The 15,541-nt window shown below is 36.3% G+C and overlaps 1 protein-coding gene across 1 annotated transcript in view; it reads right to left on the bottom strand.

The window, feature by feature from the left end:
• Nucleotides 1-3,345: 3,345 nt before the first annotated feature.
• The window catches only part of LOC128579641 (centlein-like), a 29,114-nt gene continuing 16,918 nt past the window's right edge, over nt 3,346-15,541 (bottom strand). The window contains exons 4-5 of the mRNA XM_053581609.1: nt 5,510-5,686; nt 3,346-3,498 (exon numbers count right to left, since the gene is read on the bottom strand). Of these exons, the coding sequence (XP_053437584.1) occupies nt 3,346-3,498; nt 5,510-5,686 (330 nt within the window). The remainder of the gene's footprint in view (nt 3,499-5,509; nt 5,687-15,541) is intronic.

Below are 15,541 nucleotides of genomic sequence, written 5' to 3'. Positions count from 1 at the left end.
CACAGCCCATTTCCCCCTTGTCAGTAAACAGACTGCCCCCTGCAAGGCCAGACTCCCAACGCTCTGGCAATTGGAGTGCTAGCTCTAGGGGCCTGGGAAGTCTGGAGGGTCTGCCTACCCCGAGGCACCAGAAAGGCAAAGGAACGCTGATTGGACCCACTGGGAAATCAAAGATCACAGAGCCTACTTTCTTCCTCACCACAACTGGCCAGATCCTTAACTGGCCATGGGCAAAAAGAGGTAGGTCCTACCCTCCTTACATATCTGGCAAGGTCTGTAAGGCTCCTCTACATTGTATGGTCTGGTGAACCCAGTGTGCTCTCCCCACCCACCACAAAAGGAAATTGTGGCTTGGCTGCACTGACTTCAATGAGGCAAGGTCCCTCCTGGGTGTCCCTTTTGCTAGAAGGGACGTGTTCCCTGCCCTCTGGAGTGGCTCTGACCACCCTCTGTTCCTACTGGGTCTCTCTTGGTGATTCAGCCCAGCTTCCTCCCTGCCAACATGAGGAGAGGTCTGGCATCAGATGAAGCTGCCCTGGGAAGGTCCAAGAAGCAGACTGCAGGTTGTAGTTTCCTTCTCCCAGCCATTGGTGAGGATCACAGTGTATGCAGTCAGCTATAGCCAGGACTCTGCTGAAAAATTCCAGTGATCTGAATTTGTTGGCAGGCATTTGTTCTGTGATGGGGCAGAAAATTGGGTGGGAACAGTTAGGTGGCCAGAGGATTCCCCACCCCTAGTCGTGGGGGTCCAAAGGATAGCAGTGGTTACATCTTTTACAGCAGTGACTTTGTGACATTTCAACTGGGGTGAGGTTCTAGCTAGAAGGGACCTTCTAGCTCCTTTTGGGGTGAGGGCGGGCTGATACTAGGACAGAAGCAGATCAGTGTGCTAACCAAGAGAACCTCTCAGCCTAAGAGTAGCTGATGGTCCACCCCCAGGTGCTACCCCAACCCAACTTAAAGAAAGGAAGACTGGCCCCCAGGGAATCTCATGCTGCAGCCTTGAAAGGAAGCTTCATAAGGCTGTGTGTGGAAAGGGCCACAGAAAAATAACTCATTTCAACAGGCAGAAGTTCATGAAGGAGTAGCAAGATCCATATCCTGGGGCCTCCGGAGCTGATTTCAACCTGCCAATTTTAGTTTAGTTGCTAAACAGGTCTCTGGGTCCCCAATTAGTTTACCTCTCAATAACTATTGCAGGATAAGCTAACATTTCAGCTAAAAATATATAATTAATATAAAAAATAAGCTGAAAATATACCTAGAGAAGAACCAGTAGAAGAATCCTGGCAACATGAAAAATCCAAGCATATCAACGCCTCCAAGATATTATAAGGGAGATAAAACTAAAAATACCACCCATAAATAAATCATTAAAGTATCAGAAATAGAGTTCAGAATATGGACAGAAAATAAGATGAATGGAATTGAAAAGATGGAAAAAGAAATCCAAAAAATAGTCCAAAAATTATCCCAAGAAATTAGTAAAATTAAAGGCAAAATCACCATGAATCTGGAGATAATTAGGCAATACATAGCAAAGCTTAAGGAACTAAAAGAGGCATCCAAGGAAATTCCAAGCACAGTAGAGAACCTCAGTGATAGATAAGAACATGGAGAAGAAAGAATTTCAGAAATCGAAAAGAAGACTATCGAAATAAAACAATCATTCAAAGAGGCAGAAAAAAGTGAACAAAAACAGAATATTCCCTGAGTGAGTTATGAGATTACTCTAAAAGATCAAACATTCAAATTATTTTAATTCCTAAAGGAGTAAAGGATGGTATAAAAGTATCGAAGCTCTACTTTAAATAAGACATCATGGTGGAGAATTTCCTAAGAATTGCAAGAGACACAGAAATTCAGATAGTAGATTGTTTCAGAACTATTGAGCACCAATTTATACAAAGCATCTCCTAGACACATTGTAATTAACTTTGCCAAAGTCAAAATAAAAGAGAAGAGTCTGCCAGCAGCCAGGTGTTAAGAAAAGTGTTACCTACAAAAGGAAAAATACCAAGATGATAGTGGACCTGTCAGCTGAAACATTTCAAGCAAGAAGAGGGTGACCATTGGCCTTTAACCTTTTTAAACAAAACCATTTCTGGCCCAGGATTCAGTATCCTGGTAAACTAAGTTTCATATTTGATGGAGAAATCAAATATTCGCAAACTTTGAAGAAATTTGCCACAATAATACCAGTTCTACAGGAAGTACTCAGACCCATTCTTTATACTGACCAGAACAATGGTCCATTACCAAAGTAAACACACCCAGAAATTAAACCACAAAGCCTAGCTTTCTCCATGGTGCAAGGATAAAACTAAGCAACAGACCTCCACAAAACAAGATGAACAAAACTCCACCATACCTATCAATTCTCTCAATAAATGTGAATGGTTTGAATTCCCCACTGAAGAGGCTTGGGCTGGCTGACTGAATAAAAAAACACAAACCAAATATTTACTGTCTCCAAGAAATGTACCTAACCTCTAAGGATAAAAAGAGACTCAGGATGTAGGGATGGAAAACAATATTCCAGGCAAATGGAAATCAGAAAAAAGCAGGGGCTGCAATCTTATTTGCAGATACAATTGGATTTAAACCAACAAAAATAAGGAAAAACAATGATGAACACTATATACTGGCCAAGGGAATAATATAACAGAAGAGATTTCAATCCTTAACATCTATTCACCCAACTTAAATGCTACTAAATACATAAAAATAACCCTAAATCATCTGAATTCTATGATATACTCCAACTCCATAATAGCTGGATAGTTCAACACCCCTCTGACAGAACTGGAAGAACTTCTGAGCAAGAGAATTCACCAAGTATGAATTAGGAAATATAAGCTCCCAAAGATACGCCAATAAAGCTATGTGCTTCTCAAAGATGGGTAAAATGCTAGAAATTCAAATTTCATGTGTTTTGAGATAAATTCAGATGAAATTGAAAAAAAATGCTCATTTATCTGTTTGACTATTTAATTTTTCTAGAAAGAATAACTGTAAATGACCTAAGCTAGGTTAATATGGTTTTAAACTCATTTTTGTTTTTATATGTTTATCACATATAAAGAACAACAATAAATTCCGTTTCTGCTTGCTATAGTTCTATTTTTTTGTCTCTGAAAAACTAAATGTAATTTATTACCAATTTTAAGCCAAAACATTCCCAAATAATTTTAAAGTAGTGAATAAACATGTAGTTTTCAAGTAAAAATATTTTTTATTACTTTGCATGCTTTTCACAGGTAATTAAATTCAGGAAAGAAAAATGACAAGTAATAATTTGTGAAATTTATGTTTACTTTGGTATATTTTTTCTATGCAAAGTTACTACAAAAGAAATGATTTAATGTTCACCTTTAGTTGTACTGCCTTCTCTAAGTTTTCAGTCTTTCTTTCAGCTTCTCTCAGCTTCCTTAGCTCCTCTGAGTCTGTGAAAGAGTTCGTTGGGGACAAAGACCTTGAATGTTTCACAGGTGGTTCCTGGAGAATAAAACAAGGACATGGTTGAACTAGTTAGAACACTGGATTATGAAAGACATGCAAAATTAAAGAACAAGTAATTTTGAATACTAATAATGAATTATAAAAAAAAAGAAACCTGCATGGAATACCAGAGAAATAACAAGTGGAATTACCACAGTGCTACTACCACTAAAAGTTTCTCTGTGACTCGTTAATGAGAATATTCATTTACATTTACATTGTTTCTTTCAGAATAATGATGTCCCATTAGGGAAGACTAAAGGGTTTGTAGACTCAGAAATGCAAGAAACCTCATTACAAAGGAGGGGATAGAGGCTGGTCTAATTGCTCTATAAGGGTCCAAGGCTACACTTGATAGGACAACCAGATACAAGAGGGAAAGGATTTTTTTCCCTTTGAAATAGTTTAACACACTGTGAAGTTGAAGGAACAATATGCTTCAGGAATATAAATACAACAGACAGTAGATCTGATATCATAATGACCATATGGTCATTAACTATAATGTGGCTAACTAGAGACAAGAATATGTTTATATTATGTACAGCTTCATATACCAATCTGGAGAAGGAATATGTGAAAGCAACTATTATGCAGGGCAACATAGCGTTCATCCTTACTGCATGTCCTTACGGAAAAGAAAGAAAATTTCGGCCCACAATACCACACCCCCTCCTCTTTTCGTGACTTTTATTAAAAGCAGACAAATGTCAAAGCAGTGTATTTATAAACTTCAGCAATGCAGCAAGCAATCTAATTAAACCTTATAATGTTCTACATCATTATTAGGGTTTTTCCATTTAAATAAAGCACAGTGTTTGTGAAACTACTTAAAAATAATATATATGTGTATGTTTATGAAACTACTTAAAAATAATATATATAAAGCAGTTATGTTTTAATAAATAAAACTCATTCTTCTGAAAATTAATAATAATTTTGGAGAGAGTGAATCAGAATATCACCGAAATATGGGTCTAATTTTAAATACTTCCTTTATTAAGATGATTCTACTTAAAACAAAAAAATATCGAAAACAATTCTTGAAAATAATTGTGACAAGTGTGAGAAAAATGATAAAACTCTTACTTTTAGAAAAATGTTATTTCATTTTATCTAGAAATAATATATTTATAAGAGGATATTATGGTATTTTTTATATTAGTAATTCTTATGTAGCATAATGCAAATACTATACAACAAATACTAAAATGTGAGACATTAATAAATGAGAAATATGCTATGCAAAATTTGCTTATCTCTAATGCTATCCCTTTAAATCTATAAAAATATATAAGTGCAGAAGTTAATGTTAAAATTCAATTAATAATTTCTATTCCACGTGGACAATATTTTAAACGTATCAGAATGAAATCAAAATATTAGTTATGTTCTTCTTTCAATTAAAACTAGAAAACTGAGTAAATGACATACCATTTTAAGATAAATTTTTAACCAGATAGGTTACTAATATATCAGGTAGATGAGGAATACTTACCAAAACCTTTTAACATAACAATATTAATTTAATAAGGTAGATATATTAATAGCAATATATTTAATTGATTAATTTGGGAATATAAGTTAGCCTTTAAAAAGGGAAAATTCTCTTCTCCTAACAAGTATTTGATCAAGAGTTTGGACATAACATTTTTCAAAAAATTCCAGAAATTGTTGAGAAGAGGGAGGAAATTTTGTGGATCTTGCCTAATGTGTACATTGCAAGGGTATATTTCAAAATAACTAAGAATAAATTATGTCTTACCAGAAAAAATAAGTGAGGCGATGGTTATTTTAATGAGTTTGAGTTAAACATTCCCCACTGTATATCAGGTCATCACATTGCACTCCATAAATGTACACAGTTATGATTTTAATTAAAAATTAAATAAAAAAGAAAAAATACAGGGTGGAAAAAAATGCTACCCTTTGTTTTTTAACTTAATCTCATCCCTTATCCCTTACAGCCTCATCCTGGCAAATTCACAAAATGACAAAATGTCCCAACCTTATGTTTTACTTTAGCACTTGTCATGATGCTTTTCTCTAAAAAATGTTTGTTAGTAGATATGTTCTCAGACAGTTTCTCATTTGCTATTTTCAGTTTCTCCTGTAAATACTCAATTTCAGACTTCTGTGAGACCATTAATGTTTCTAAGCTCGATAAGGATGGCCGTTGAGATACCTATTAAAAAAGAATATGTGTAAATAGATAAGTATGTTTGTATCTTATATTCTTCATAAACATATGCCAATACATATATTTCATTATACAAAATAAATTTATTTTAACAATAAATTATAAACTAGCATAAGCTAAACTTTATTCTAATTAAATTATATTTTTCAATAAAATAATCAAGAGTCTACATAAATATTTTCATAAATAATGTCACAATAATTTACCGGGGAAAAAATTAAAGCCTATCTCCATACTGATTCATACTGATACTATATAAACTATTTTAAAATTATGATCATATATATATATATTATATATATACATAATTCCTCACAAAATACTCTATTCACCTTAGGATCATCAGAGTTATACAATACCATCTATATAAACATGGGAAAAGGAAACCAGTAGCACTACACCAATTAGCTTTTAATGTATCATAATTTAGTAATGAGTCCTCAAAGAACGTTGATGCTTTTAAAAGTCAATACAACTTACAGTATGCCATTTTTTAAATGTATTAATGTATCAGAAAAAGTGCTTATAGCAAGCCCCTCATTTTACCAAAAGAAATTACAGGAAAATATTCTTGTAGGAAACCTGTTCATGAAAACTAGCATTCTGCTAAAATCTACTATCAGCTCCCCTAGATAGAGACCATCAAATTAATCATGACATTTACAAAACACAAAGGCATGGTCATAAAGAAAATAATATTTTTGTTAATGTGCTAGCAAAAGAAAATCATATTTTATAAATCTAATATTATCAATGTGGTTCTATTAACTCTGAAAATATTCTCATTTAATCTTACTGAGAGCCCCATCCTTCCTATGGACAATGAGGAAAAAATATATATTTAACTTTTTTGAACCAACAATGAAGAATATCACCTTTACCCAATTTTGTCTACTTTTTTTCTTCTTTGGGGGAATAGGCAAAAAGTTTCTAATTCTAACCTGTATTTTTTATAAGAGGGATCAGCTTTGATTTACAGTATTATACATCACTCGTCTTTATATCATTTGATTTATTTCCCAGCATTTATTCTATCATACTATTAAATGTTTTCTTTAAAGTGCTGGTCATACTGTAATTATGGTGCTTAAAATAGCTGTGTATTACTTACTTTATTGTCTTGCTTTGAACACCAAATTAAATGCTTCAAGCATTTTTTTTCTCCCAATAAGTCTAAATGATTTTGCCCTTTTTTCTTCTCCCTCTTTTTGTCACTGTTCTTACTTTTCCTCCTTTTTATAATCAAATTTATGACATTTACAAATATTTCCTTAGATTGGGCTGCCAAGGTAAACAATTTTCAAAGGCTACATACCCTTGTCTAGATTTCCTTTAATAAAATTATGAAGGATACATTGTCACTCCATCATTATCAAATAAATTTGAATAATTTATTCAAGGTCAAACAAAAATGTAGAATAGAAAAGGAAAAATAATATTAGTTCACTGGGATATCCAATAAACAAGCCTGTGGTCTTTAATTAATGCATTTTCTAAGTTATCACTTGATAATGCTATAGCTATCATAAGTATAAAAATTTACTACTCATTCAAGAAACAGGAATAAAAAATAGCTACATATTAATGAAGACATTAAAAGTGCTTTAACGGGATACTTTCACTGTAATAATGAATTAATATTTCTATTAATACATTAATATTGCTGATATTACTTCTCACATTAAGGAATATTAGGCAGCAGTCCTTCAAAATTCCTCAATTAAAAAAAAAAAAAGGTCAGAAAATAGCCCAGGTGCCGTCAATAGACTGGCTAAGCAAAATGTGGTATCTTCATACAATGGAATATTATTCAGCAATAAAAATGAATAAACTGGTTATATGCAAAAAATAAAAAAGCAGATCATCAGAATTAGAATACCATGAAAGTAATCATAACTGGAATTCACACAGGAGCCAAAAAGATAACACAGACAATTAAGTAGAAGTCACTATGTCATTATGTTTCATGTGTTTTAAAATAACAGCTTTAGAACTCATCCAACAGAGGCACCTTTTATACATATTAAAATTACTTACACTTTTTATATATATACATGTAGATATGTGCTTCTGTTTCACAAAATGACTTATTCATATTCCCGTTTTCTTTAAATATAGTTTTCTCTCGTCTTTTATCACTTTTGCTAGAGATACACTGTGTTTCGCATTTCTCTTAATACAATTTTTTAAATCATAAACAAAGTGAATAATCAATACTCAGGTTCACTGTGGAAGAGTAAGGGAGGTATTTGGGCAACTACTACTCAACTACAGCCAACTGTTTTCATAGAGGAATGTGGCCTACTACTGCTAAATCTACTGATTTTTCAGAAGAAACAAGAAATTAGGTCTTCTAAGGGAATGTCCAAATTTTTAAACATTGACTGGGACCCAGTTTATGACTGCTGTTCTTTGAGAACATAGTGAATAAAGTATAATCTGCTATACATTTTCTAGGGGAATTTGGAAATACGCACGAAAGCCCATAAAAATATACCAAGCCATTGACATACTACTATAATTATGCTGAGGGCTGATATAAAAAGATATAGATGATAAATTAAATGAGAAAAGCAGGATACAAAGTATAGAAACAGATTTCCCCAAACATGCACAGAGAGAAAAATCCAAACCTTGAATGATACAGCATTATCTTATGTGAAATTTTTCCTCATACTTATACGAATTTCTTGAAATTTTTTACATGATCATGCCACTAACCTTTTCAAAGTATTTTTTTCAGCAAATAAAATGAATAAAATTTAAATGTAAAGTTTTTAGTATAGGTAAGAGAAATGTAAATGAAAGTCTCTCCATAATCTCATCCAAGTTCCTAGTGGTAAGCTTGGGATGTATCTCTCAGACTTTGAAACATATAAATTCTGTCCTTTAACCAACCAACTTTTTATATTACTAGATTTTATTTTTAGAACAGTTTTATATGTACAGAAAACCTGAGCATATCTACACCTACTATCCACACACATTCAGTTTCCCCTCTTATTATCAACAAAATCCTAAATTAATACAGTACATTTGTTGTAATTAAAGACTCAACAGTCAAATGTTATTAACTAAGAACATAGCCTCATGGCATCATATCAAGGTTACATACTATCAACATGATGTATGACTGTTGGTATTGACCTATCACCTAGCTGAAGGAATGTTTTGTCAGGTTACTCCACTACGAAGTTATTCTTTGAACCCAAACCATACTATATTTTTAACCTGTGTTTTAAAACATAATAATCATAATTACATATACACACATATAACACAGAATGTGTGAATATATACAAACTGTCCAGGAAGTATCCAGCCATGTACTATGAAAAATCATATTAATAATGGCAGGATGCTTTCTAGACAGCCCGTTTATGTATATCCTTACATACCTTTATCATTTTTCTTTTTTTTTTTTTTTTTGAGACAGAGCCTCAAGCTGACACCCTGGGTAGAGTGCCATGGCATCACAGCTCACAGCAACCTCCAACTCCTGGGCTCAAGCGATTCTCCTGCCTCTGCCTCCCAAGTAGCTGGGATTACAGGTGCCCACCACAACGCCCGGCTATTTTTTTTTTCTTTTTTTTGGTTGTAGTCGTCATTGTTGTTTGGCAGGCCTGGGCTGGATTCGAACCCACCAGCTCAGGTGTATGTGACTAGCGTCTTAGCTGCTTGAGCCACAGGCACCGAGCCGATCCTTATCATTTTTAAGGGCTGTTTTACATGTATGGCAAAATCAAGTTAAATAATCCCTTCTCTGTGGAGGTTCATCCTATTATTCTTAAAATCTTTAAATCCTTGAAAAGTTAACTCTTCTAATAGTAATTAGTATTTTACAAGTAATTTTTTCCCTAATATAAAAAAATCTTTTACTCCTTTTTTGGACAGTCTTGGCATATAATTGCTTGGTGCTAGATCATGTTTAATATGATGACAAATGATCACTGGACTGGACTGTATGTCTAAAGGTCTCAGTTGGAAGCAATCTCTTTAAGTTGCCATTATAAAAAAAAAAAAAAAAAAAAACTTTCTTTTTCATATTGACCAAAAGAGCTTTTTTTTTTTTTTTAATTGAAATTTCCATAAGAAATGTAGAATAAAAGGATTTGGAGTGTTTAAGGGTTGTGCCAATTATTATTTTTAAAACTATGTAACTTAAATTTTTAGTTATGTTTCATTAAGTCCAAGCAACATTATATGGCACTATTACAATGTAGACTGAATACTGGTCTAACAAATAGAAAATTACTTCACAGATATACTAATTGCAAAGAATTATAAGTTAAACAGTTTAGTACATTTTAACCAAATATATTTGTTTTATTTATTTATTTTTTTTTTTGTAGAGACAGAGTCTCACTTTATGGCCCTCGGTAGAGTGCCGTGGCCTCACACAGCTCACAGCAACCTCCAACTCCTGGGCTTAAGCGATTCTCCTGCCTCAGCCTCCCGAGCAGCTGGGACTACAGGCGCCCGCCACAACGCCCGGCCATTTTTTGATTGCAGTTTGGCCGGGGCGGGGTTTGAACCCACCACCCTCAGTATATGGGGCCAGCACCCTACTGACTGAGCCACAGGCGTCGCACATTAACCAAATATATTTGTTTCATACCACATTGAAATAATAATGATAAGCATTTAGTTTTAAAAAGTATTTATATCTTACTTCTGGCAAAGCATTTTACATACACAGTGGCCATAAAGTTCATGTGCAATTTAAAACCGTGTGCAATTAAAAAATCACACACAGACTTTATGGCCACCCTATATATTACCTCATTTGTTTAAGAAATTTATAAATTCCAAACTTGCCAACACATAATGCAATATATTGTAAAACAAAAACATAAAAACATTTAAAAAGGACATGATACCTCAGGAAAAGAAATACTTTCTCCTAAAACTTTCTCTGTCATTAAAAATCAAGTACAATCAAACATATGTGTCTGAGTGTGTGTATGTGTATAAAATATCTAACATATACAGAAATATCAGGCAAACTAACTACATGAATGACTGTTCTCTTAAAACCAACTCAAATCTTCTAGGAAGATAACAGTAAAAAAGGATGTGTATAGTGTGTGAATATATATACATATATACATGTACATATATGTATACACATACACATATATATGATTTTCTTCCCATGAAATGCCTGACTCTCTGTTGAAACTTGGCATTTTATAATTAAAATCAACATTAGAGGGGGGAGGATGGGCAGAGGGAGGGTGACTGGTGGGATTATACCTACGGTGCATCTTACAAGGGTACATGTGAAACTTACTAAATGTAGAATATAAATGTCTTAACACAATAACTAAGAAACTGCCAGGAAGGCTATGTTAACCAGTGTGATGAAAATATGTCAAATGGTACATAAAACCAGTGTATGGTGCCCCATGATCACATTAATGTACACAGCAATGATTTAATAAAAAAAAAAATCAACATTAGAGAGAAAAACTCAATGAAATTCAAGCAGTAGGGAGGTGTATGAGGAAAGGGGTTGGGTAATCCTCACCCAACTGCATGGGTGTAGGACACATCTACAAATTTTGACTTTAACCTTACAAATGCAAACTATGGGATTCTAACTGTACCCCCCAAATTAATATAAAATAAAAAGGAAATCAATATTGGAAATGCATTTATTACCAATTTATAAAACAAACATTTTTAGCTAAAATATCCATAACTTGAAAATGAATGACTTTAATAATATTTGTATATTCTTGAAAAAAATGGTATCAAGTCAATGTGATATAGCATAAGTCAAAACAGTATTATACTAGACATTCACAAATGGAATTAAGTATACCAGTTTAAACTTACACCACTCTTACCACTAAATGGAGTCATAAATGTCTACTATCCACAAATTCAGCTTGAATTCTCTATTTAAAAATGTAAGCATTTGCATTACTTTCATCTATTCACTTTTAACCTAGTATCCAAAGACTGCATTTAGAATTGCAAAATGGATGAAAATTACTGACACATTTTGGTAAAACGTTATTACCATGTCTTCTCATAAACACTGTCACATTATATATAGCAACATTTACTACTAAACAGCAGTCAGTCAACTTTAACTTTTCTTTCATCTCTAAATACCTGTATGGTACAGTCAAGCCACTGAACAACAAGAGAGATATTTAATTTTATATACTTTAACTCCTTCCATATATTATATACTAACCTATCAATTAGTGGGTTACAAATGGATACTTTATTGGCTTATACTCACATCTAACAGATGACAACAGCATCTTTGGTATAAGAATTGAGCAACCGGGCGGCGCCTGTGGCTCAGTCGGTAAGGCGCCAGCCCCATATACCGAGGGTGGCGGGTTCAAACCCGGCCCCGGCCAAACTGCAACCAAAAAATAGCAGGGCGTTGTGGCGGGCGCCTGTAGTCCCAGCTACTCGGGAGGCTGAGGCAAGAGAATCGCTTAAGCCCAGGAGTTGGAGGTTGCTGTGAGCTGTGTGAGGCCACGGCACTCTACCGAGGGCCATAAAGTGAGACTCTGTCTCTAGAAAAAAAAAAAAAAAAAAGAATTGAGCAACCACAAGCTAAGTATTTATATTATACATGTAAGTATCACACTGAATGGACAAAATGAGTGATATTTACATGTCACAGAAGAGTGTTCAGAGTGTTAACTCCACATTATACTCATTAACTATAGATTCCAATACCAAGAATAAACTAATCCTGAATGTACTTAAAAACCAGGATGGAAAGTAGGAAAAGACTGATTTTTATATAGATTTCTTTTTAACCTTAAAGAACAAAATGAAACACATTCAGTATTTCCAAAATATGTTAGAAGCTTCACATTCTGCAGAATTTATAAGTAAGTATGAATATTTAAAATGTATAAGTTAGTAGTATCGCAAAATGAATTTCTAGAATTCAAGGAATTAAATTTCCTCTAGGGTACACGTATACTTCTAATATTTGACTTTTGGGTATAATCCATTACTTATTATAAGACGTGCTCTAAGTTTTATAAACATTTAACACTTATGTCACCAGTAAAAACATCAAAATTTGTGCACTAATAGTATAAGCAAGGGACTATGCTTGTTATACATTATCATCTCTATACATTAAAACCTCAATCATACTCAAATTCACTAAAGTGTGGTTTTGAATCTGCTACCTATGCATTCCATAATAGCCTGTATTACTAAAAACTGACAAGAAAGCTATGCCACCTGTGTTTATGTGAAGCCAGGTAATGAAAAAAACAACGCTGTCATCACCTCTCAATTCCTGATTGCATTATCAAAACTGTAGCCGAGTTTGGCATCTGGGTGTGACCTTGTTAACTGCTAGGGTAATTAAATTTATTCTATTGGGAAAAAGGATGATACATTATTAGCAAGAAGATTTTGTTCACATTTTATTAAATTGGCCTGTCAAAGGGTTGGCCAAATTATCAAGGGCCTTATTTATAGGAGGCCAGCCACATTGCCACATCTGTTACAATTATTTATAATTTCAGCAGTTGAAAACCAACTTTGTTAGGCAACCGCCATGTAAAGTAATTTACAAATGATCTGATGAGGGGGTGTTTCAGCTTCTCCCTCATTTCTAGCCAGCAGAAAGCCGCGCTGTAATTACAGAACACCATTAGGTTCTTTGGGGAACTTACGGTGCACTCACAGCCATAGTGAGATGCAGCAAGAACATATGGAGGAGCTTGTGATTCTGCTCCCTGAAGCTCGCGACCAGCCTGCCGCTGAGCCCTCGAGTTGAATTTGAATGAGAGTGCCATGGCTAATGTTCTACACATGCACCATTTATGCCACAAAACAAATTGGATCACTGTTAATTATGAAGCAGCTATAATCAGGCCTTCACATCTGTGTAATGTGAAGCGCAGTAGGCTGTGCTCCAATAATGTATGAATACCTTTGGGTCGCAAATTGCCAGCCATATTGCCTTAGTAGTAGTTACTGAATTCAAAGTAACTCCTTTGATAAAAGCCCATCACGTGGATATTTTCATCCAGCTTTATATGAAAAAAAAAAAGCAAATCCACAAGCCTTTCTTTATCAGCTATTGACCAGAACAGTTAAAGCATATGTCACAAGTTCATTAATGAACAACACAGAGCACACTCTAATTTAATGAAACCACTTGAGCCATAAAAATCAGATTTAGTTAATTCCCTCGTTTCCATTTTTTATTGTATTTACCCTAAACCTAGGATTCTACTTAATATTACAAGTTCTCCTGCAGGGCATAAAACTGAATAAAACTTTGGGAATCCTTTGCCGGCAACCCTGAATCCCCGGCGCTCCCCTCCCACCCACTGCGGTCTGGAGGCCTGTCCCCCAGGAGTTCGGATCCTTCGGTGATTTCTCAAGGGGAGTGGACAGTCCCCGAGTTGCGACTGGTCAGCATTGACTCTGAGGCGCGTGAGTGAGGAGAGGGCACCGGGCTGAAGGGGAGTCACGCCTTGGCGTCACTTCCCTGCGGTGAAGTGCAGCAACCCTCCCCGGGCACAAGACTGAATAAGACTCTAGCTTCCCCGCTGAGAGCTGAGAGCCCCTACTCTCACTCGGGGTCTGAGGGCCTATCCCCCAGGAGTTCGGATCCTTGGGTGATTTCTCAAGGGGAGTGCACAGTGCCTGAGCCGTGTCAGGTCAGCGCTGACTCTGGGACACATGAGTGAGGAGAGGGCACTCTGCTGAGGGGAAATCAAGCCTTGGCGGCACTTCCCTGCGGTGCAGTGCAGGAGCCCTCCCCTGCCGTACTGTTGCGTAAAACTGAATGAAACTCTAGCTTCCCCCACTCCCAATCGGGGTCTGGGGGCCCATCCCCCAAGAGTTCTGATTCTTGGGGGATCTCTTGAGGTGTGTGGACCCAGCACAAACTGCGGCCGCTCAGTGCTGACTCTGGGGCACGGGACAGAGGAGAAAAGGGTCGCCTGAGTGCCCACACCAGAGCAACAGTTCCCTGGAGGTAGATCAACAGCCGTTTTTTCTTTAACGGCAGAACGCTCACTTCTGGATACTCTGAGGCCACACCCCCTGTCTCCCTGTGCAACCAGAGGAGGCCACCGGTGAGCGGAGGATTTCCTGACACGACTCACAAACCCGGGAAGCTTCCAGGGCGGGGCCGACCCAGAGAGGTGTTCGGACGCAAATCTCCAGCAGCAAAGACGTTTGAACTCTAAACAGCCCGTCTTCTGAAGGCGATTTCGACAGGAACAGAGACAGAACCCCGCAAAGTTGTCTGTTCTGTTCTGTTAGCAGCATCCATCAGGGATGGGGCTAAGCCTGAGTGAACACCTCCTTCCCATCACCTGCATCAAACACTCAAAGATGTCAGGCCCCATCTCCTCCTGCTAGATAGCGGCAGTCTGCGGGGGCCTGGTAGACTTCCTTGTGATTCAGGAAGGTGCAAACCCCTGGAGTGTCTGTTCACTGCAGGCAACTGGGTTAGCCATCTGCAGAGATACCAGTGACTGGGTCCAACAGAGGGGCAAAGTGGGGAAGGAGACGTCAACCTTCCTAGACTGCTCTGTTTGCTGGGTGGCTCCTCCTGACTCCACACTGCACTGGGGTGAGCCGTGTCAGAGGAGTCACCAGGCCCCTGTGATCCAGTTCCCAGAGACCTCCTGAACTCTCCCACCCGAGACAAGTGCCGATCGAGACAGTTGATTTGGACCTTTTGAACTAGGCTAATAGACTGAGGACTTTTCATGCGGTGCCCTGGGTGTGCGATTGTAGGAAGGTTTGATTCTCCTTTTCCAACTGGGGCCAGAGGTGGGCAGGCGGGGTGACTTAATTGCTGATTTTTCCACACAGCTGAGA

The sequence above is a fragment of the Nycticebus coucang genome, unplaced genomic scaffold (assembly GCF_027406575.1).
Source record: "Nycticebus coucang isolate mNycCou1 unplaced genomic scaffold, mNycCou1.pri scaffold_94, whole genome shotgun sequence".
NCBI lineage: Eukaryota > Metazoa > Chordata > Mammalia > Primates > Lorisidae > Nycticebus > Nycticebus coucang.
This window is presented reverse-complemented; position numbering and strand designations above follow the sequence as displayed.